This window comes from Uranotaenia lowii, chromosome 1, assembly GCF_029784155.1.
Source record: "Uranotaenia lowii strain MFRU-FL chromosome 1, ASM2978415v1, whole genome shotgun sequence".
Lineage (NCBI taxonomy): Eukaryota > Metazoa > Arthropoda > Insecta > Diptera > Culicidae > Uranotaenia > Uranotaenia lowii.
Window position 1 is genome coordinate 208,302,118 of NC_073691.1, and position 23,128 is coordinate 208,325,245.

General features: G+C 34.7%; 2 protein-coding genes across 2 annotated transcripts in view; one reads left to right on the top strand and one right to left on the bottom strand.

Annotated features, from left to right (window-relative positions):
- The window catches only part of LOC129745758 (5-hydroxytryptamine receptor 1-like), a 197,029-nt gene that overhangs the window by 39,820 nt on the left and 134,081 nt on the right, over positions 1–23,128 (bottom strand). The gene's annotated exons all lie outside the window — the stretch shown is intronic.
- LOC129745780 (odorant receptor 4-like) lies at positions 6,265–21,625 on the top strand. The gene is made up of 7 exons (XM_055739125.1): positions 6,265–6,360; positions 18,302–18,876; positions 19,226–19,404; positions 19,511–19,607; positions 19,680–19,781; positions 19,869–20,033; positions 20,113–21,625. Exons 1-7 carry the CDS (start codon positions 6,297–6,299, stop codon positions 20,164–20,166), a joined length of 1,236 nt encoding a protein of 411 aa, XP_055595100.1. The 5' UTR covers positions 6,265–6,296; the 3' UTR covers positions 20,167–21,625.

The following is a 23,128-nucleotide window of genomic DNA, read 5'->3' on the forward strand; positions in this document are numbered from 1 at the left end:
TACACCTGATTAAAATGCTCACTAGAGTGGGTGTGCTCTTAGTGTCATTCATGCGTTTCTGCCGCCATTCATATTGACATTTCCATCAAGTTAAACAACGAAGTTAATATGGGAGAATGTTTCTGTAGTTGGTTTGAGAGCAAATTTCCCCAGCTTCCAACTTCCGGTTGCTAGCTTTCAAACTGGGGTGGGTGTCAGAACAAAAGAACTTTCACCAGCAAAACAACGAACCAAAAGATGAACAATAAAACGTCAACCGACGCAAAGCTTCGTACAGCGCAGAAAATTTCCTAGTTTGAATTTTCCTGACTTTTTCCGAGGCTTCCAGAGGCGCACATTCGGAGAAAAAAGAATTTGATTCCGAAAGTGGAGAATAGGAACGAAAAATTTTGACAATGATTTGTTACATTCAATTATCAAACTTTTCTAGGAGCAAAAAGTTAATAAAATCCTTTCGAAAATGCACTCCACTGCAAAAGAGCGACTCTCGAACGACGATAAGTTAGTTTGCAGAAGCAAATGTTAATTATATTTGTGCAAACAATAAATAGCTCAACTCGTTCGTTTCGCAATCCAAGCATTGTGGGAAGTTTTTTTGTATTCTTCGAAATGAAAATTTTCATTTTCTTAGAAACCAAGTCAATTAAAATCAATTTGAAAATTTGACTGCTTCTCATGAATTTTGCGTTGTTTGAGAAAACAACAAAACAACAACGAAAACTTCTAAAAACTACATTCAACTTCCTGAAATCTTCCAAAGAAAATAACAAAAATGACAAAAGTGACAAAAATGACAAAAATAACAAAAATGACAGAAATGACAAAAATGACAAAAATGACAAAAATGACAAAAATGACAAAAATGACAAAAATGACAAAAATGACAAAAATGACAAAAATGACAAAAATGACAAAAATGACAAAAATGACAAAAATGACAAAAATGACAAAAATGACAAAAATGACAAAAATGACAAAAATGACAAAAATGACAAAAATGACAAAAATGACAAAAATGACAAAAATGACCAAAACGACAAAAATGACCAAAATGACAAAAATGATAGAAATGAAAAGAAAATGTCATTTTTGTCATTTTTGTTATTTTTGTCATTTTTGTTATTTTTGTCATTTTTGTTATTTTTGTCATTTTTGTCATTTTTGTCATTTTTGTCATTTTTGTCATTTTTGTCATTTTTGTCATTTTTGTCATTTTTGTCATTTTTGTCATTTTTGTCATTTTTGTCATTTTTGTCATTTTTGTCATTTTTGTCATTTTTGTCATTTTTGTCATTTTTGTCATTTTTTGGTCATTTTTGTCATTTTTGTCATTTTTGTCATTTTTGTTATTTTTGTCATTTTTGTCATTTTTGTCATTTTTGTCATTTTTGTCATTTTTGTCATTTTTGTCATTTTTGTCATTTTTGTCATTTTTGTCATTTTTGTCATTTTTGTCATTTTTGTCATTTTTGTCATTTTTGTCATTTTTGTCATTTTTGTCATTTTTGTCATTCTTGTCATTTTTGTCATTTTTGTCATTTTTGTCATTTTTGTCATTTTTGTCATTTTTGTCATTTTTGTCATTTTTGTCATTTTTGTCATTTTTGTCATTTTTGTCATTTTTGTCATTTTTGTCATTTTTGTCATTTTTGTCATTTTTGTCATTTTTGTCATTTTTGTCATTTTTGTCATTTTTGTCATTTTTGTCATTTTTGTCATTTTTGTCATTTTTGTCATTTTTGTCATTTTTGTCATTTTTGTCATTTTTGTCATTTTTGTCATTTTTGTCATTTTTGTCATTTTTGTCATTTTTGTCATTTTTGTCATTTTTGTCATTTTTGTCATTTTTGTCATTTTTGTCATTTTTGTCATTTTTGTCATTTTTGTCATTTTTGTCATTTTTGTCATTTTTGTCATTTTTGTCATTTTTGTCATTTTTGTCATTTTTGTCATTTTTGTCATTTTTGTCATTTTTGTCATTTTTGTCATTTTTGTCATTTTTGTCATTTTTGTCATTTTTGTCATTTTTGTCATTTTTGTCATTTTTGTCATTTTTGTCATTTTTGTCATTTTTGACATTTATGTCATTTTTGTCATTTTTGTCATTTTTGTCATTTTTGTCATTTTTGTCATTTTTGTCATTTTTGTCATTTTTGTCATTTTTGTCATTTTTGTCATTTTTGTCATTTTTGTCATTTTTGTCATTTTTGTCATTTTTGTCATTTTTGTCATTTTTGTCATTTTTGTCATTTTTGTCATTTTTGTCATTTTTGTCATTTTTGTCATTTTTGTCATTTTTGTCATTTTTGTCATTTTTGTCATTTTTGTCATTTTTGTCATTTTTGTCATTTTTGTCATTTTTTTCATTTTTTTCAGTTTTGTCATTTTTGTCATTTTTGTCATTTTTGTCTTTTTTGTCATTTTTGTCTTTTTTGTCATTTTTGTCATTTTTGTCATTTTTGTCATTTTTGTCATTTTTGTCATTTTTGTCATTTTTGTCATTTTTGTCATTTTTGTCATTTTTGTCATTTTTGTCATTTTTGTCATTTTTGTCATTTTTGTCATTTTTGTCATTTTTGTCATTTTTGTCATTTTTGTCATTTTTGTCATTTTTGTCATTTTTGTCATTTTTGTCATTTTTGTCATTTTTGTCATTTTTGTCATTTTTGTCATTTTTGTCATTTTTGTCATTTTTGTCATTTTTGTCATTTTTGTCATTTTTGTCATTTTTGTCATTTTTGTCATTTTTGTCATTTTTGTCATTTTTGTCATTTTTGTCATTTTTGTCATTTTTGTCATTTTTGTCATTTTTGTCATTTTTGTCATTTTTGTCATTTTTGCCATTTTTGTCATTTTTGTCATTTTTGTCATTTTTGTCATTTTTGTCATTTTTGTCATTTTTGTCATTTTTGTCATTTTTGTCATTTTTGTCATTTTTGTCATTTTTGTCATTTTTGTCATTTTTGTCATTTTTGTCATTTTTGTCATTTTTGTCATTTTTGTCATTTTTGTCATTTTTGTCATTTTTGTCATTTTTGTCATTTTTGTCATTTTTGTCATTTTTGTCATTTTTGTCATTTTTGTCATTTTTGTCATTTTTGTCATTTTTGTCATTTTTGTCATTTTTGTCATTTTTGTCATTTTTGTCATTTTTGTCATTTTTGTCATTTTTGTCATTTTTGTCAATTTTGTCATTTTTGTCATTTTTGTCATTTTTGTCATTTTTGTCATTTTTGTCATTTTTGTCATTTTTGCCATTTTTGTCATTTTTGTCATTTTTGTCATTTTTGTCATTTTTGTCATTTTTGTCATTTTTGTCATTTTTGTCATTTTTGTGTTTTTTTTTTATTTTTGTCATTTTTGTCATTTTTGTCATTTTCGTCATTTTTGCCATTTTTGTCATTTTTGTCATTTTTGTCATTTTTGTCATTTTTGTCATTTTTGTCATTTTTGTCATTTTTGTCATTTTTGTCATTTTTGTCATTTTTGTCATTTTTGTCATTTTTGTCATTTTTGTCATTTTTGTCATTTTTGTCATTTTTGTCATTTTTGTCATTTTTGTCATTTTTGTCATTTTTGTCATTTTTGTCATTTTTGTCATTTTTGTCATTTTTGTCATTTTTGTCATTTTTGTCATTTTTGTCATTTTTGTCATTTTTGTCATTTTTGTCATTTTTGTCATTTTTGTCATTTTTGTCATTTTTGTCATTTTTGTCATTTTTGTCATTTTTGTCATTTTTGTCATTTTTGTCATTTTTGTCATTTTTGTCATTTTTGTCATTTTTGTCATTTTTGTCATTTTTGTCATTTTTGTCATTTTTGTCATTTTTGTCATTTTTGTCATTTTTGTCATTTTTGTCATTTTTGTCATTTTTGTCATTTTTGTCATTTTTGTCATTTTTGTCATTTTTGTCATTTTTGTCATTTTTGTCATTTTTGTCATTTTTGTCATTTTTGTCATTTTTGTCATTTTTGTCATTTTTGTCATTTTTGTCATTTTTGTCATTTTTGTCATTTTTGTCATTTTTGTCATTTTTGTCATTTTTGTCATTTTTGTCATTTTTTTCATTTTTTTCAGTTTTGTCATTTTTGTCATTTTTGTCATTTTTGTCTTTTTTGTCATTTTTGTCTTTTTTGTCATTTTTGTCATTTTTGTCATTTTTGTCATTTTTGTCATTTTTGTCATTTTTGTCATTTTTGTCATTTTTGTCATTTTTGTCATTTTTGTCATTTTTGTCATTTTTGTCATTTTTGTCATTTTTGTCATTTTTGTCATTTTTGTCATTTTTGTCATTTCTGTCATTTTTGTCATTTTTGTCATTTTTGTCATTTTTGTCATTTTTGTCATTTTTGTCATTTTTGTCATTTTTGTCATTTTTGTCATTTTTGTCATTTTTGTCATTTTTGTCATTTTTGTCATTTTTGTCATTTTTGTCATTTTTGTCATTTTTGTCATTTTTATCATTTTTGTCATTTTTGTCATTTTTGTCATTTTTGTCATTTTTGTCATTTTTGTCATTTTTGCCATTTTTGTCATTTTTGTCATTTTTGTCATTTTTGTCATTTTTGTCATTTTTGTCATTTTTGTCATTTTTGTCATTTTTGTCATTTTTGTCATTTTTGTCATTTTTGTCATTTTTGTCATTTTTGTCATTTTTGTCATTTTTGTCATTTTTGTCATTTTTGTCATTTTTGTCATTTTTGTCATTTTTGTCATTTTTGTCATTTTTGTCATTTTTGTCATTTTTGTCATTTTTGTCATTTTTGTCATTTTTGTCATTTTTGTCATTTTTGTCATTTTTGTCATTTTTGTCATTTTTGTCATTTTTGTCATTTTTGTCATTTTTGTCATTTTTGTCATTTTTGTCATTTTTGTCATTTTTGTCATTTTTGTCATTTTTGTCATTTTTGTCATTTTTGTCATTTTTGTCATTTTTGTCATTTTGTCAATTTGTCATTTTTGTCATTTTTGTCATTTTTGTCATTTTTGTCATTTTTGCCATTTTTGTCATTTTTGTCATTTTTGTCATTTTTGTCATTTTTGTCATTTTTGTCATTTTTGTCATTTTTGTCATTTTTGTGTTTTTTTTTTATTTTTGTCATTTTTGTCATTTTTGTCATTTTCGTCATTTTTGCCATTTTTGTCATTTTTGTCATTTTTGTCATTTTTGTCATTTTTGTCATTTTTGTCATTTTTGTCATTTTTGTCATTTTTGTCATTTTTGTCATTTTTGTCATTTTTGTCATTTTTGTCATTTTTGTCATTTTTGTCATTTTTGTCATTTTTGTCATTTTTGTCATTTTTGTCATTTTTGTCATTTTTGTCATTTTTGTCATTTTTGTCATTTTTGTCATTTTTGTCATTTTTGTCATTTTTGTCATTTTTGTCATTTTTGTCATTTTTGTCATTTTTGTCATTTTTGTCCTTTTTTTTGGCGCTTTTGTAGATTTTGTCATTTTTGTGTTTATTGTCATGATAGTTTTAATAGTTCCTGATTTTTCAAGACTCCATAAATATTTCAACGGTTGATGAACATCAAACAGCACAATCCCCAATAAAGAATCATTTGAACTTGCTGTCTGTCTTTGTCAGAGCCAGGAGTCAATCAAACGTTCGCAGGGCAAGGATGTTTGCATTGCATTTATCCAACTGATGTGACTGATGTTTATGGAATCAGGGGGAAAACGGAGCAAAAACATGTAAATAAATAAAACCAGGAATGTCACAATCTTCCAGGCACTTGTAAAACGTGTAGCACCTTCCTTAACGATGCAGAAAAAAAGCTCGACTCGAGTATGTCGGAGTAAGAAGGTTCACTTGGAAAGAAAGGAATACTGACAAATGATATTGGAGAAAATTACCCCGCAATACCCAGCATCAAACCCCCACTGGGGTGCCATCAATGGCAAACGTGTACCTACTGGGTAGTAGGGTATCAATATTTTATCAAGCCATCTTTCAAATTTGCAATCACCGGAACACTTGTTACACCATTTGTTGCTTGATGGAAATCTTTTTTTTTCGACGACGACGATGATGATGATGATGTCGATGGAAATTACTGCCAGACTTCAAAAGTACCCGTTACATGTATGCAGTTAAAAGGATTGGTGAATGTTTAAATATTCAGGCACTTATCAATTTTTCTCTTTCATTTTTTAGCAGAGCTGATTCGATGAGCTCAGGTGAATTATGGAAAGCGATATTGTTATTCGAATTGTAATGGAAGGATATAAATATTGCCACGAAAAAAGGTGACAAAAGTCACTTTGGGCACGCTCATTGTGAAGTTACGATGTCTAGTAATCTGCAATTTGACGACACCTTTGATTTTACCATCAAAGTTCAGAAATATATTGGTAAGTTTGAATGATTTTTTTTTTTCACATTTTAATGCCCTAAGATTTGTAAATGTTAAGTCTGCATTCAGAACAGGGTCGTTCGAAATTCTATAAATAACAATTAGCAGACCGAATAAGAGATAGTTTGTTTTACAAGATGGAAATTTGACATTAAGCATCTGTTGAGATGGTCCTGTATGCACAGCAAACTCGCAAGGCTATCAGCCGATGTGTACTCCGTAATTTCGATCTGTTGCGTTCCAACTCTTGAGCAGAGCTCCAGGCCGCCCCTCCTTATCATAGTTTCGATAGTGCCACGCTCGCAAGGAGACGTCTCTTGCTACTCTTTGGACCATGGCAGTTCGGCATAAGCCAGGCCAGCTCGTTTGTCTTGTTTCTTGTCTGCTGCTTGCTGGAGCTGATTTCTGTGGTAGCCGCCGAACAAAATAGTGGCTTACTAGAGTCAGTCAACTGTTAACAACTGTACTGATTCTGACGTGAAGTAAGGGGGATCTTACAGGTGCTTCCTCCTTTGACTCAAGCAACCTACCCAGGTCAATCTAATTGGTAGAATCGAAAAGGGCCCTCCTTGGAAGTTACAATCCAGTCTTCCCCGACCCGAGGGAAATTCATGGTTTACGATAAATGCCCGCAGACCAGATGATCTCGACGATCTTTTACGGGCCCACTAGGCCAAGCAGTGTGATCGGGGACTTCTCAAAAGGCTTGCCGCTTGAGTAGCGAGAGAAGATTTTTGATAATAAGAGAAAAGGTCCTGAAAGGAAATTCAGATGGTAAATATTGACCACTTACATTAGGGCAGGCTTAACCATACCTGAATACGGCTCGTGACCTGTAAGTAGTCCAAAATGTAGCCACCGTGACACTTTTTCACCGATTTTTTTACTCCATTTTATCGTTTGATCACACTCACGCCTATTTAACTAATGACCGCATTGAATTGAAATAACCCTGTTTGTGTATCAAGACGTCAACGCCGTAACCATTTCCCCCAGCCAACTATGTTGCATGAAATCTCTTTCCATTTGCAAAGGGAAGAATTTTCCCGTAGCATTCAACCCACTTCGTGCCATGTGGTTTAGTGTGTTGATAAATTATGTTCTTATTCTAATTTAAATCTCACAATATTTTATTTACTCTGACAAGAAATAAAACAAATGAACATTCACTTCCTATAAAACAAACACCAAGAATTTTATAACAAATGGTTACAAGTTCGAACAGCGGCTATCGCAGAAACGATTCCAGCAAGAAAAGGAACTGCAGGAAAGGTAGCTAGCGTAGGAAAAGGTGAGAAGCAGCTTGCCGGAGGAATCGATTTCCAACGGAAGCAGCCCAGCAAACATTCTTGTAGCTTTATTCAAATGCTTTTTTCATATACAATCGAAATCGGCAATCGAAAGAATGTCAGTAGTGAGCTCAAGATTTAGCTCTCATAGCCTTCAAATCGATACCAGCGACAATATTTTGCAGTTCTCTCATTGGTTTATATTACTCCACTCCCATCTAATTTTTAGCCCTATCGATGGACTGTTGGTTGCAGAGAGAACATGGCAATGATTTTTTCACTTAAAGCCCGCGCAGAAGCAAAATCATTTCAAAATTTACAAACACGGCGAATTTTCTATCATATCCGATTCAAACTGACTTTTATACGATCTTTTCATCAAGCAGTAAGAAATGCGATTTGCATCACCATTGTAAACGACTTAAGTTATCAATTCTGGATCGATATCATAGGTTTGCTGAAAGTACACCCAGCGTACGAGAAAAGAATACGAGGGATTTTTCCGGACACGAAAGCCGGGAGAAAGTGGCTCATCCATCGTATCGATCCGGATGCGAGGCTGAAGGATCTAAACATGTGCGAAACAGAGTACCAAACGGAATCCGGAAGTACCGACGAATCGAGCGATCAATGATCGGTCACTCGGACAGGGCAATCTATCAATTCCCAATGAAGATCTGCACTACCAGAAATGAGGAGGTATCTTCTACGTTGACGAATAACTCTCGAGACGGGTCGTGGCCCATCAAGGCACAACCGTCAAGTCCTGTTTAAGAAACAATCTACATTTACCGGAAGGAGTGAAAATTGGCCGCTGTTTTTCAGGAGTTATACCAACTCGACTGATGCCTGCGAATTCGTCGAGAACCTCTTCCGACTTCAAGACTGCCTTAAAGGCCCGGACTGGATTCCGTCCGCAGTCGGCAACTCCCGCCAAATTCCGTGCCGCAGGTGATTGAAATGCTTCGCATACTGTACGACTGCAAAACCGAGCAGCAAATTCATACGCTGTTGAACAACATGCGGAAGACGGATGCTCCGAGAAGCGATCGACTCGAAGCTTTCATTCCCTTCGGGATGCCGATCCAAGAGCTATGCGACCATTTGGAGGTGGTCAACCTACAGGATCATTTTGTCAATCCGATCCTTACATAAGAACTGGTCCATAAACTCTCGGCAGCAACGTGGGTCAACTGTACGTGTGGAGTGCCACTTCGAGACCAGTTTACGGTTCAAGCGGGATAAGTCCGAACTGCCCGTTAGGTGCCCGATGGTGCTGAAGAAGGATCCAACCCGCGCACAGAAGATTCTTGAACTCGGTTGAAGGTAACAGTGACTTAAAGAGGACAAAGATCGACGAATTGCGCTGGATGCCATCGAAGGCTGACATGGCAGATATGCTCACCAGGTGGGGTACGAGTCCTTGCTTAGATTCTAACGGGACATCGCTCAATAAACCTGACAAACCGATCGTCAATGCGAGTTGGGTTCCACTATCGAATGTTCTGCTGCATACATTCTGTTGCGTTACCAAACGATTGAAAAGATTGGTGATCCGTGTTGTCCAATGGACCGTCGTTAGGTTGACTAAGGAAGAAGATTATGAACAAGTCAAGGTCGTTTTGTCGTTTGTATGTGGCTGTCACCTTGAAGAACCGTCAGCTGACGTCGAGGGACGCAAAGGATGGGTTCATGGACAAGAAGATGAAGTCATTGTTGGAAAGGGCAGTAATGTTCGCCTGGCTGTGGTTCACCTTTTGGTGGATTGTTTTGGCGACCAGTGCACACTGATACAGAACATAAATCTAGCGAAACTAAATTAATAGCGCCTAGGGATGAAAAGATAGACTTTTGATGTCTTCGACAACATTGCATAATTTAACAAGGCGCATATTTTGAAATAAAATATAGAGTCGAGAGGTCCACCAATAGCAAGATAAAAATGGTAACTTTTTTGTTAAGCATTTAAGAGCTTTGGTTTCTTCTACAAAGTTGTTTATCTTAACAAAATACATACGACATACTCATCATCGGCGACTTCAATCTACCCGGTTCGAAATGGTGCTCCTCCCCAAGCGGATTTTTATTTCCGGATCCTGCTCGTTCTTCAATCTCAGTATCCTCTAATATCTTCCTTGACTCCTTGAGCACCGCGACTCTACGACAGATCAACAAAATTGAAAATGAAAACGGCCGTATGCTTGATCTCTACTTCGTGAACGAAGGGATCAAGAACCCGACGATCGAATCTGCTCCTGCTCCTCTGGTTAAAACTGTCCCGCATCATCCAGCCTTAGTGATTTCACTCGATATCACTAAAATACTTGGCTCAGAAGAGAAAACTGCGTCTTTCTATCACGATTTTAAGAACGTTGACTTCGAAGCCATATCCCTCGTCCTGCAATCCATTGATTGGGAGGCTGAGCTCGATTTTTCAAATCCCAATGCAGCTGCCGAGACGTTTGCGAACATCCTGAACTATATCATCGTTCGCCATGTGCCGAAACGTAGCACGGCTACCAATCTACGGACCCCCTGGGTTACTGGAAGTCTTCGTAGACTTAAGACGGCTAAGCAGCGCGCACTACGCAACTACAACAAACACAAGTCCCTCTACACTAAGGACAAATATCGCAAATTGAATTCTGCCTATAAGAAAGCCATTAAGCGTTGCTACCAGAATTATATTAATCGGTTACAACAGAATTTCAAGAGCAGTCCGAAATCTTTTTGGAAGCACGTGAAAAATCAGCGGAGAGAATCAGGGCTTCCGTCTCACATGTTCTTGAACAGCGACACAGGGAACTCTGATCCCGAAATTTGTGATCTATTTGCCGAGAAGTTCTCCAGCATTTTTACAACTGGATCCATTTCTCCTGAGCAACTGGCTAGAGCTGTGAGAAATATATTGCCTACACCTTCTTCGTTTAACGGTATCACAATCGACGATGCATCCATATCGAAAGCGACAGTTAAGCTGAAAAACTCTACATCTTTGGGCCCGGATGGTATACCTGCTACTTTTTTGAAGCGTTTTATGCCACTTCTGCTGTTTCCTATTCGGCATATTTTCCAATCATCGCTGGATGTTGGAATCTTTCCCTCACTATGGAAGGAAGCCTACATGTTTCCTGTTCACAAGAAGGGTGACAAGAGAGACGTTAACAACTACCGCGGAATTTCAGCTCTATGCGCTATGGCCAAATTGTTTGAATTGGTTATCCTGGATCCCATTAATTCGTTCTTCAAGCACCAACTTTCCAATGATCAACACGGGTTTATGCCTAAACGACCCACGACTACGAACTTACTCACCTTCACATCTTTTGTGCAAGACAGCTTTGCTATGAAAACCCAAACTGATGCCATACTGACTAGGGTGGTCTAACCGGTTTTACCGAAACCGGTAAAACCGGTAAAACCGTCCATTTTCCAATACCGGAAATACCGACTTTTGGGACGGTAAAAAACCGGGATTTCCGGTAAATTTTTCATCAACTTTTCATCATCTTTTCATCATCGGCAATGTAATAAAATTGACACAGCTAAATGTTTTTTTACCGAATATGTATGAGTACAAATACTTATATTTTGTTCAATCAGTTTCAAGCTCTAAGCTCAATAAACCTTGCTACAAGGTTTAACTCGCTAATTTTCAGCTACTCAGTTCAGAGTGACGGCTACTCAGTTGTCGTCAAAACCGCACTTACTCAGTTCTGACTAAATGGCTTTTACTCAGAACTGACTAACAGCCCTTTTCGCGACAACTGAGTCGGGGTTACAGTTAAATGATTAATAATGTATATAAAAATAATAAAAACAGTAAAATATTGTGGAATATAGTATTATATTTTCCAGGAATCTTAAACTTAATTTTAACAATTGTTGCTCTTTCATTGTGATTTGCCTCGCTGCTGCTGGTGCACATCCGAAAATGATTCGTTAATCCACAGATGAGGGTATTTTCCATTATCGTGCCCTGGAATAAAATCTAAATCATCTGATTGTTCATAAATTGTTATTTAAAGCTTATATTTACCATTAGAAAATGGGTTTTCGGATGTTTATTGCAGACAAAGACGATTAGTGATGGCAGGCCTTGAACAAACTGATCAACATTTACTCAGTTGTCGCCTTCAAGCACTCGAATTAGCTGAGTGCCAATTTTCGTGTCGTCTGAGTAGCCACTACTCGGGAAAACTGAGTCGTTTTAGATCAAGCGACGGCTTCGTCATACAAAAGGCGATGTCTGAGTAAAATGGAGCCGGGCTCTGAGTATTTCAAATTTAGCGAGAAGTATGTGAGATATGATTGTTGCTAAAACTTGCCGATGTACTTTTGGAATTAAAGCTAGAGTGGCGTTGAAAAAAGCATTGACAAGCTGCCATCTCTCACTCAGATGAAATATTTTCATGAAACTTTACACATTTCAGTTCAGATTTCGAACTAACGCTTCACAACATTTCAAGACTGTACAAGTGAACAATGACTGAAAAAGAAACAGCTACAAGAAATTTAAGATTGCTTGATTATCATATCACAGTAGTTTTCATTGAAAAATTGGAATTTGGTCAAAAGATGCGAACATGTTTTATCTATAAACAGGCCAAGTTTTTCAAAACCGTTCTAAACGGTGAAGGGCTTTCAAAAATTAAAAACCGAAAATGTTGATTAGAAACTTCCTACTTTGTTTTAAAAATTAAAATGTTTCAATAGAGCCAGCATTTAAACACATGTTGAAATATTTGTATGAAATTTCTCTATCAATGTTTTCAAGTTAATTGATGAAACTCTGTTGTTTTTATTTTTAATGCTGTTGAAGCATTTTCATTTTCCGATAAAGCAGTAAAAAAGTTTTTATAAATTTGCAACAGTATTATAGCAACAAAGAGCGTATGGATCAGATCCAAACAATTATTTTTATTGCTGAATTTTGACTGATTTTTAAAAAGATTTTCTTTTCTATTTGTTTGTTTTAATTTTGGAAAGGCAAACATAATGCTATCACGACCTTGGTTGCGAGGAAAACATTCGTATTTAAGACAACAATAATCTGTAATTTTGTGAGTCAACCAAAAACTTTGTGACAGTGTTTGAGTTTTGTTTGGTAATTGATTAAGTCATTTTTATACGGAAAATCTTTTTGTATATCAAATTTCGTATCATTTTCATGAAAGACTATAACAACTGTTACTAAATCTGTAAAATCTGTTCTTCAATACTGTTCTACCGAGTTTACTACTTCTACTTCTATTATTTCTGCATCCTCAATGTGAAATTAAAATAATAAAATGACGATGATAAATATCATGATTATCATGAGGGTGATGATAGATTTATTACAAAGTGATAATTTAAAGGCTTAATGCAATATTTTTCAATTAAAAATGTTGCAAAATCTATCGCGTTATGAATTCTGCGCATTTTATGCCATTGCAATTGCAATTAGACGAAACCTTTTCATGAATTCGATTTACTTCGAAAAATACCGGTTTTATCGGTTTTGAAAATTCCAAATACCGAAATACGATTTGAAAAAAACCGATGAATCCGACCACCCTAATACTGACCTTTCTGCTGCATTCGACAAGGTGAACCACGATATCGCTATCGCAAAGCTGGAACGTCTGGGTTTCTGTGGATCCCTTTTGCACTGGTTCCATAGTTACTTAACAGGTCGAAAGTTATCCGTTCGTATTGGTGACTCCTTTTCAAATCATTTTCTTGCCTGCTTCGGCGTGCCTCAAGGAAGTCATTTAGGACCACTAATCTTCGTGATATATTTTAATGACGTACTCTCGCTCCTTGACTTCAAAAAACTTGCATATGCCGACGACCTGAAACTCTTTCATACCATAAACGGCCAAGAGGACATCAATTTCCTGCAGCAGCAGTTCATTGTGTTTGCTCAATGATGTGACCTGAACTGCCTGCCCCTGAATCGCAGTAAATGCTCGGTCGTATCATTTTCTCGTAAGCGACACCCTCTTTATGCGGAGTACGCTCTCGGAGACGGAATCATTTCTCGGGTGGACCACATCAACGATCTGGGCGTTATTCTCGATCAACGGCTGGAGTTTAAGACTCACACAAACTACATCGTCGACAAAGCATCCAGAAACCTCGGATTCTTATTTCGCATGGCCAAAGACTTCAAAGACGTGTACTGCCTGAAGAGTCTTTACTGCTGTAGAGTTCGTTCCATCTTCGAGTATGCTTCAGCTGTTTGGTGCCCTTTCTACCAGAATGGGGCTGAACGAATCGAGGCCATCCAGCCATCTTCATGCGGTATGCCCTACGTCATCTGAACTGGCAAGACCCGTTCCGTTTACCAAGTTACGAGAATCGCTGCCGCCTCATAAACCTAGATACGCTTCAAGCTCGCAGAAACGCTACGCGCGCTTTAGTTGTTGCTGATCTCTTAACGTCCAGAGTCGACTGTCCCGTTTTGCTGGAGGCCATTCCTCTCAGCGTGCGTCCCCGAGGATTGAGAAATCAGCTTTTGCAGCTCTATGTACCTATTCGTCTCAACAACTACGGAGCGAACAGCGCATTTATCGGCATATTGAAAACATTCAATCGCTTTTCTGAGCATTTCGACTTCGGTGTTTCGAGGAACGTGTTCCGGACAAAAATTTTAACTGTTTCAAGAACTGTATAGACCTGTGTTAATTTTTTATCTTGTATTGTTATTATCTACTATTAAGTTATCATTAGGATCTACATATGATCCGTTGATTTTATTCTAATAAACAATAAAACAATAAGCAAATTCTGGACCAGATTTACAGGTCGGGATGTCAAAATCATAGGGTACAAAGGTCAAACTCCCTGCAGTCCTACTTGTAGGATACAGATGAACATTAGCGGAAATGAATATTTTGAAATAATTATTAGGCATCTTGTCGATATATACATGGAATTGAATGGTTCTAGTTGAGTGTGTAAAAGGCCTTTTTAGAAACAGTTAGAATAGAGAAGGAGATGAGGAAATGCAAATATTCGTGAAGCAATCAGTTGAGTAACGAATTTTGGCAGTAACGGACGTTTTCTAAGTGATTGTCCGGAAGATGCCTTAGAAGAATCCGACACTACTCACTGGGCTGGCGTTAGATGGGCAAGCGGATGACAGCTGCGCGTAAAACGTGCGAACAATCTATCATTTGTTTGCGATTGGCAAAGTGAAAAGTTAAACTACAGACCCCGTTCGATTATGGCAACAATGCAAACTGGACATTCACAAGGAATTAGGGGAGGAGCGGGCTATATGCGCCTATTAAGCAGAACACTGATTTAAACAAATATCACATCGAATATGTGTACAAAAACTATATACACGTGTGCAGGCATCTGTTTTCTATACATTGGAGTAAATTTTGTGTTAATATTTTCTTCTGTTACCAAGAAAACGATTTTATTATAAGTGTTGTCTAAAATGCCGAACCTAAAACCGTGCGGGCTAAATGCGCCTATTTATGTTTTGAACAAAATTTTTGTTTTTAGGCAATATTTCCGTATAATTTCATTCAAACTGCTAGAAAGTAATAATTTCCGTACGACAAAGCTGAAGTTTTATAAAAAAATTATGTATATTATAATTTTATGGAATAAAATAAAAGATAGGGTTGCCATACTATGGAGGCAGTTCATCCATGAGAAAAACTTTATCAAATCTGTTTTTAGATCTTCAATTCTCTCTTAAGATGTTATTCAGAGCTTAGATTTTAAGTTTCAATGATAAAAATCATTTATTTATTCTATTTAACCTGTTATTTTAGGATGGAGGCATTTTAGAAACATGATGGGGGCATACAAAAACACTCTCTTATTCCACTATATAATCATTAATAAACCTCCACAAAAGCTGAAATATGTTTAATTTCTTATGTTCATTTGAGTTAGAAACAAAAACCATCCTAGTTTTTGTTTTAAGCTTCTTTACGTATAATTTTTAAAAGTCGAAATATTACATCAAAATGTATCAAAACCTTGTATGATTTTTTAAATATTTTTGAGTTTGTAAATTGATAAAATTCTTTCTTGCCTTATGTTCTAAGCGTATCACCCTCAAAATGCATTTGTCAAATAAGCTGTCTAGTCAGCCATTTCATCAAACAGCCGTAGGGTCATTTAACCCGATAGGCCCATTTAGGAAACCTTTCCCCTACTCAACATGCAACACGACTGGACCCCATCAAGGTTGACTAATGACTGCTCTATGAAACGCACACACAGCTATAGAATGCGCGGAAGTTTAGGCATCACTCACACACTGAACAGGTATCGAGTCACTTATATTTAGGTATAGTTTAAGAGTTATTTTTATGGTCATTCTATAAGAATTTTAGTATATTTAAAAAAACGGACATTTTCTATGAGAAACCCTGAATAGCACAAATGGCTAAAACAACAGTGGAACAGTGGGAGGACGCAGGGAAATGCATGAAGGTAAAATTTCATCTGTTTTTGAGGCCAACAAAATTTGGGATAATTTTTGCCTCCTATATGTATGCAGTAAAATTGTCCATCTTTTGAGTATACCTATTTGTTTTTGAAAAATTCAAGTGAGTCTAAACAAAAAAATACTGTTATTGATGTTTTAAGCCTTCGTGCTAATTGCCATCAAACCAATAGTTTTGAAGATGTTGAAACGTTAAAACCATAGTGATCAAATTTAACCCAAAACATGAAATCTGGTTTTAATCTGGTCATAAACCAGCGGTGATAAACTGTTAACACGAAATCTGGTTTTGTAACAAACATTTGGTTATACCCACTAATGTCGTTTGAATATTCTGCTAGCAATGATCATGCTTTCTACTACTTACCTTAGTTAGTATTTTAAAATTTGTATGTGTTACGAAAAAGCAACCTCTTACAAAATATTCGAAAATTCATTAAAAAGGTGATCAATTTTCCCCCAGTAACTTTAAAGCAATGATTTTGAAGTGCTTTATTTTTTCAATATTTACAACAAAACATGGAGTAACATAATTTTTAATACTTTTTTTAAGACTTACCGAATTAAGTGTGTATTTTTGGTAGTGGTATTATTTTTAGCTGAATTGATTTCAGCGAAAAGTTTGCTTTAGAAAATTTATAAATTGGCATAAAAATCATTAGCAGGCTCGCTTCCACAGAATCAAAAACTATGTTGATTTTTCAGTACAAAACATTTAATTTTCCCATACCTAAATTCTGCCAAAAATCATGGAAGGGTCTTGAGCCAAAACGAAACTTTTCAGACCCCAGGGTTTGTGAAATTCAAAAATGATCTCAAATCGACTCAGTCTATTGGGTATAATTCGTCAGAGTATAAGTATAAGTATAAGTATAAGTATAAGTATAAGTATAAGTATAAGTATAAGTATAAGTATAAGTATAAGTATAAGTATAAGTATAAGTATAAGTATAAGTATAAGTATAAGTATAAGTATAAGTATAAGTATAAGTATAAGTATAAGTATAAGTATAAGTATAAGTATAAGTATAAGTATAAGTATAAGTATAAGTATAAGTATAAGTATAAGTATAAGTATAAGTATAAGTATAAGTATAAGTATAAGTATAAGTATAAGTATAAGTATAAGTATAAGTATAAGTATAAGTATAAGTATAAGTATAAGTATAAGTATAAGTATAAGTATAAGTATAAGTATAAGTATAAGTATAAGTATAAGTATAAGTATAAGTATAAGTATAAGTATAAGTATAAGTATAAGTATAAGTATAAGTATAAGTATAAGTATAAGTATAAGTATAAGTATAAGTATAAGTATAAGTATAAGTATAAGTATAAGTATAAGTATAAGTATAAGTATAAGTATAAGTATAAGTATAAGTATAAGTATAAGTATAAGTATAAGTATAAGTATAAGTATAAGTATAAGTATAAGTATAAGTATAAGTATAAGTATAAGTATAAGTATAAGTATAAGTATAAGTATAAGTATAAGTATAAGTATAAGTATAAGTATAAGTATAAGTATAAGTATAAGTATAAGTATAAGTATAAGTATAAGTATAAGTATAAGTATAAGTATAAGTATAAGTATAAGTATAAGTATAAGTATAAGTATAAGTATAAGTATAAGTATAAGTATAAGTATAAGTATAAGTATAAGTATAAGTATAAGTATAAGTATAAGTATAAGTATAAGTATAAGTATAAGTATAAGAATAAGTATAAGTATAAGTATAAGTATAAGTATAAGTATAAGTATAAGTATAAGTATAAGTATAAGTATAAGTATAAGTATAAGTATAAGTATAAGTATAAGTATAAGTATAAGTATAAGTATAAGTATAAGTATAAGTATAAGTATAAGTATAAGTATAAGTATAAGTATAAGTATAAGTATAAGTATAAGTATAAGTATAAGTATAAGATTATGGATCTGTGACTGGTGAATGAAGTCTAATTGGTGAGTTTTCGCCTTTTTTAGTCAATTTCAATAATAGATGTTAAATATAATTATTGCATCCGAATTTGTTAGATCAGTTTACTTTCATTCTCTCAGTCTTTATTAATCAGTAGTGTTTCATACACGCATATTTATGTATGTAGGTCTGTGTGTGTCGGTAATTAGTCAAAGCCATTTGATCCAGAACACTGATGTAATTATCCGGTTTCCTTTAAACTTCCGTCAGGTTTCCCATGCTGTTTTGACCGGTATCCGGAGTCCTGGCTGCAGACGATAAAAACGAACGCCGTCTTCTGGCTGTGCTACTCGATGCTGGCCTACTGCGTCTTTGGCCAGCTGGTGAACGTTGTCCTGCTGCTGATTGGCCATCGGCAGACGACCAGTGCCCTGGAAGAAATTGCCATCCAAATCGTGTGCACCGGGTTCTGCATCATCGGATTGCTCAAGATGTATGGCATCGCCTATCACCGCAATCTGCTCGCCCAGGTGATTGATGACTTCCGGACGCGCTGGAACGACCTGGTCCGAGAGAACCCGACCGACCGGAAGCTGATCGAGCGCATGATTCGTCCGACGATGGCCATCACGACGGCCGCTGCCTTCTGTAACATTCTGATGGTGTCATCCTTCAACTTCCTACCGATTCCGGAGATGATTTTCAACCGTTGGAAAACGGGCGAATGGGTCCGGCAGCTGCCCTATCGGATCTGGTTCCCTTGTGATGCCACGGCCGGACTCATCTATTATCCGATCTATTTCTTCGAAGTCTACTCGGGATTTATTGTTGCTGTTGGAAATGTCGTAAGTTTTTTTTTACTCCAAGTAAAGAACGATTTCTGTTTGATTGTGGACTAGTGACTCATACTATATGCCCGATAGTAAGCTTAGAACACATTGACTGATTATTTGATATGTTTCATGAGATTGGGTAGAGAAATTTGTAAGGCTAGTAATTTAGATTAACTTAGAACAATCACAAATTTCAATCAATGCTGTCAGCATTTGACAGCCATTTCCACCTGATGAAAAAATTTGAAAATGGAATTCAGTTTATTTTTATCCCAACAAGAAACAGCTTAATATTTTTCTGTCACCGGCAAAACTTTCAACCATTTTCGAAAATAAAACCTGCTCATAACTTCGCCGTCAGGGTTTTGATAACATCTTCTGTCTGCTGACGGCTCACTTAACGATGCAACTTAAGCTGCTCAGCTCGGCCATCGAGGGTATGATTGCGGACGGCATTCCGGAGCAACCGGAATCGGAATTGCAGGCAGCTGTCCGGGAAAACTTTTACCGTGCCGTGCAGCGCCATCAGAGTTTGCTCAGGTATTGTGGCGGGCAACCGTTATTAAATTTTAATGACCATCCTCAACTGAGATGTGTCGGTAACTATTTGTCTCCTCCTGTCTGTCTGTCTTCACGCCTCGAAAAGCTGCAAGGATGCCATGGAAACCGTTTTCAGTACCACGTTCTTTCTCAACTTTGCGGCCAGCACCATCATCATGTGCATGCAGGGATTTTTAATCACCGTAAGTCTACGTTAGCTTGATAAGAGAACACTTCAAACAAGATGGAAAAAATTAACCCAATATTGATTTTAGACGGCAGATTTCTACGTGGTCATCAAGTTTACGCTGTTCATGGTGTGCTTTCTGGTGGAAATATTTTTCCTATGCTACTATGGCGACGAAGTGCTACAGAAGGTAATTTTTCCCCATGCTGCCGACAGCAGCAGCCGGAAAATAGTAAATATTTGACATAACATGCTTGTTCTTCCCACACATACGTAGAGTTCCGATATCGCCCAGGCAGCGTACGGTTGCCGCTGGTATCAGCAGGCTGTGTCCGGAGCAAATTTCGGCAAAAATCTTATTCCCGTGATTGTCCGAGCTCAGCAACCCATGGTGCTGATGGCCTGGAAGCTGTGGCCTATTACGATCAACACGTTCGGAATGGTGAGCAAGAATCTTGACTAACAAATTGTCGAGAAGTTTATCCTTTACTGGCGCTTTCAAACATGTGTTCCATTTTCAGATACTGAACGCATCCTGGTCGTATTTCACTCTGCTAAGAACAGTTATCAACTAACATTTTGCGAGGAATGGCTCTAGCAAATATTCAATCATTCACTGTTGTTGCTGTTTTCTTCTATGGTTCAGTTCAATTGTTTAACGACAAAGAGTAATCCTAATTAGGCACCTTCTTCAGAAATTCTAGACTTAGAAATATTCACAATTTCAAAATTAATTGGCAGTTTGTGTTTTCATCGATGATGTTTAGCGAGTAGGATATTTCTTGCCACCAAACAATAGTTGCACGTGGTTCACTTTATTGTCACTGCTTTAACAAAACAACTTCATTCCAAAGGTTGAGCACACATCGAGATATTGTTACCCACTCAAGATTTCTTATTGAATGCCAGTTGGCTTCATAGCACTGTACAAGTTTTGACAAATAAACAAATGAATATTATAAAATGAAAACCCTTCTACATTTGTACAGTAGTTTTTCGATTTTATCACTCTTAATTCACCGTGATAATGGTAAAACCGTGAATTTGGCGAAACTTGAAACTAAATAGAAAAACGGCAAATGATTTCTGAATGATTTTTTAAAACAACGAGATTAAATCGAAACAATAACCGTGATTAAATCGAGCGTGAGTTTAGCGAGTATTGGAAAATCGCACAGTGATAAAGTTGAAAAACTACTGTATATGACAAAAAGGGCTTGATTCAAAAATGCTAGGGCAAAATGTCAAAAAAGTCAATTTGTAAAAATCTTCTTAAAACGTTGCCAAAAGTAAAATAAAAACTGCTCAAACAGTCAGATTCATCAAATTTGGTAAAATTTTCAAATTGTAAAAAGTATCAAAAGTTGGCTTGTTGCTCTTGCTCAATGAGGTATATTTTACTAAGGTGGTGCAAGAGAATGCACACTGTTGTTGAGCTTCGTTTATCTATAGGCAAAATGCCTACAAAGTTGTAAATTTCGAGAATTAAATGCAATGAGTGAGAAGGTTACTTGTGCATAGACTAAAGGCATTTTGAATTGTTGAATTTCAATATGATACCACGACAGTTTACTTAGTGAAGGGCGGTTTCGGTGACATTTTATTAGAAAACATTTAGTGGTAAGAATAAGGTTTAGCAATAGCTTCGGTGGCATTCACATAGCTCGAAATCAAGCAAAGGAAATGCTCAAAGCATTTGCTTAGTTTGGTATGAATAAACATTTGCTTAGCGGATGTGTACTAAAACTTTAGAACATAGCTTTTGCTCTGAAAAATAGAGCTATCCAACAAGCAGAATCTGTAGTTTTCTAAAGTAAATTGAAATAAAACGATCAGAAAATTGAAAATTACGACTAAAATAGCCACGATCTCAACGGTGCGGGTAAGAACGATCGAAAAGTATTTGAGTCAATGCATGAAAAGCTCTAAAAAGCGCAGGTTGAAATGTTCGTTTGTAGATAGGACAATTCCAGTTGGTCAAGCAAGCAAGAAACAGTTAGTTCACCTTAAAAACAAAATGTTTTGTCAATTAAAATTAGCTACTTTAAAATCAATAAAAACGTTTGTTTTGTTAAAATTTAAAAAAAATCGTTAAAAATTATTAAAATGTTATTCCAAGTTCGGGCCAGTTGGGAATGCTGAAAATGCCTATTTGAATTGTTTTGAAGTGCAATATTGCCAATTTCATAAATTTATGACGTTATAAAAGAATTTTTATTAGAAAAAACTGCTACCGAGCATGCTTAGAAAGTAAAGCAATTGCTTAGAGATTTGTCGAGCAATTGCTTCAGATTTGGGCTTTATTCATACCAAACTAGCTTGTTCTAAAAGTGAAAGATTCTGTCAGAGAAAACAGCTGCTAAAAGTGAAAGATTCTGTCAGAGAAAACAGCTGTCAAAACAAACTTTATTCATAGCAACCGAAGCGATTGCTTCAAGTGACTACTCGACTGCTCGATTTGGTTTAGCAAAAGCAATTGCTGGGTTTTTTCATACCACCTATTCTCCTAGAATCCCTAAATGTATAGATTCTAATGTGGGTTGAGCTCCTAAGATTGAGAGTGTGAAGGTGTGTTCTGCCAAGTAGATATTAATTCGATGATTTATAATGTTGTGTAATGCCGGATATCACATTGGCGATCCTGCAATATTTCCCCTAAAATAAACAAAAATGCTTTGGCCCTTACCATTGAATGACACTGCAACAAACAGTTATGTATTTATTATTATTATTTATTACAAATCAACGGAACACATATTGGTCCAAATGATGACTTAAAATTAATATAAAAAGAGTACTAAGTCTAATTACAGGGTTCTCAATACACTTAAAACTTTAGTACGGAAAACATCTCTCGAAACGTCGAAATCGAAGTGCTCAGAAAAACGGTTGAATGTTTTCATTACACCGATGATAGCGCTATTAGCTCCATAATTGTTCGAACGAATGGGAACATACAATCGAAGATCTTGATTTCTAAGTCCACGGGGTCGCACACTTAGAGGAATGGCTTCTAGGAGCGTGGGGCAGTCAATTCGCGATGTCAAGAGATCGGCGACGAAGGAAGCTCGTGTTGCGTTTCTGCGGGCTTGAAGAGTGTCAATATCTATGAGACGGCATCGATGTTCATAGCTTGGCAAGTGAAACGGGTCTTGCCAAGGCAGGTGTCTAAGGGCGAATCGCAGGAAGTTCCGCTGTATAGCCTCGATCCGTTCGGCCCCATTCTGGTAGTAGGGACACCAAACAGCTGATGCATACTCAAGGATAGAGCGAACAATACTGCAATACAAACTTTTCAGGCAATACACATCCTTGAAGTCCTTGGACACTCGAAATAAGAATCCAAGACTTCTCGAGGCTTTGTCGACAACGTAGTTTGTGTGTGTCCTGAATTCCAGCTTCCGGTCTAGAATTACACCCAGATCATTGATGTGTTCTACGCGTGCAATTGGCTAATCTCCGAGCAAGTACTCAGCGGAAAAAGACTGCCGCTTTCTTGAAAAGCTGATGACTGCACATTTACTGCGATTCAAAGGC

Coding starts and splice junctions, on each gene's coding strand:
- LOC129745780 (XM_055739125.1), top strand. CDS start 6,297: ATGTCTAGTAATCTGCAATTTGACGACACCTTTGATTTTACCATCAAA. Junction 19,608..19,679: donor TGCAGGGATTTTTAATCACC/GTAAGTCTACGT, acceptor TATTGATTTTAG/ACGGCAGATTTCTACGTGGT. Junction 19,782..19,868: donor GCGACGAAGTGCTACAGAAG/GTAATTTTTCCC, acceptor ACACATACGTAG/AGTTCCGATATCGCCCAGGC.